Source organism: Austrofundulus limnaeus, unplaced genomic scaffold, assembly GCF_001266775.1.
Source record: "Austrofundulus limnaeus strain Quisiro unplaced genomic scaffold, Austrofundulus_limnaeus-1.0 Scaffold716, whole genome shotgun sequence".
In the NCBI taxonomy this organism is placed as follows: domain Eukaryota; kingdom Metazoa; phylum Chordata; class Actinopteri; order Cyprinodontiformes; family Rivulidae; genus Austrofundulus; species Austrofundulus limnaeus.
The window spans coordinates 162,781-163,778 of NW_013953118.1; the positions used below are offsets into that span (position 1 = coordinate 162,781).

The window sequence follows — 998 nt, forward strand, 5'->3', positions numbered from 1 at the left end:
CCAGAACACAGCTGGTCTACAACAGAACCCTGATCCAGAACACAGCTGGTCTACAACAGAACCCTGATCCAGAACATAGCTGGTCTACAACAGAACCCTGATCCAGAACATAGCTGGTCTACAACAGAACCCTGATCCAGAACATAGCTGGTCTACAACAGAACCCTGATCCAGAACACAGCAGGTCTAATCCTGATCCAGAACACAGCTGGTCCACAACAGAACATTGATCCAGAACACAGCAGGTCTACAACAGAACATTGATCCTGAACACAACAGGTCTACAACAGAATGGGTCAAACTTAAAAGAACCGAGGTCCAGTCAGAGTCCAGAACCTCAAACTTGGACCTTCAGGGAGCTGAGCAGAACCTGAATCAACTGATTGATCCAGAAACCCACTGAGTCCTGCTGCTGAAGGTTCTGTTGGATCAGGACCTGGAACCAGTTTTTGTTTAGCTGATCTGGATCATTTCAGAACCTGATAAAGACCAGATCAGTTTGATCAGGACCTGAAAGTCCAGAACTGCCTTCATGACTCTCCTCCTGTTGACCAGGAGAACTTTGGGTCTGGTGGTCCACCTGAGTCCCCCTGCACCAGTTCTTACCCACAGCGTTCCCAAGAAGGTAGACCACGGAGCTCATGAGGACCGAGCCGACCCAGTAGAGTCCGATCGCTCGATAACTGTCCCTGCAAACAGACAAGACTGTTAAGAAGCAGACAAACAGAAACCGGTCCTGGTCCTGGTCCTGGTCCTGGAGCTGGTCTTACCCCCAGGTGATGGCAGTGATCATCAGCAGGTACATCAGGTAGTGGACACAGCCGTCCCAGTAGGACATCATGTGACCGTGAGCCGTGTTCACATGTGGAGCTGCCTGGAACCCAGTTTGATGAAGATAAGATTTAAAACTTTTATTTTATTATTATTTATCATTTCATTCTTCTTTTTTATTATTATTATTATTTATCATTTTAATCATATTCATCATATTTATCATA

The 998-nt window shown here is 46.3% G+C and overlaps 1 protein-coding gene across 1 annotated transcript in view; it reads right to left on the bottom strand.

The window, feature by feature from the left end:
* Positions 1–998, bottom strand: part of LOC106532079 (transmembrane 6 superfamily member 1) — a gene marked incomplete at its 3' end in the record, with an annotated part of 7,764 nt that overhangs the window by 1,225 nt on the left and 5,541 nt on the right. The window contains 2 exon segments of the mRNA XM_014028071.1: positions 607–689; positions 771–874. Coding sequence (XP_013883525.1) covers positions 607–689; positions 771–874 — 187 coding nt within the window.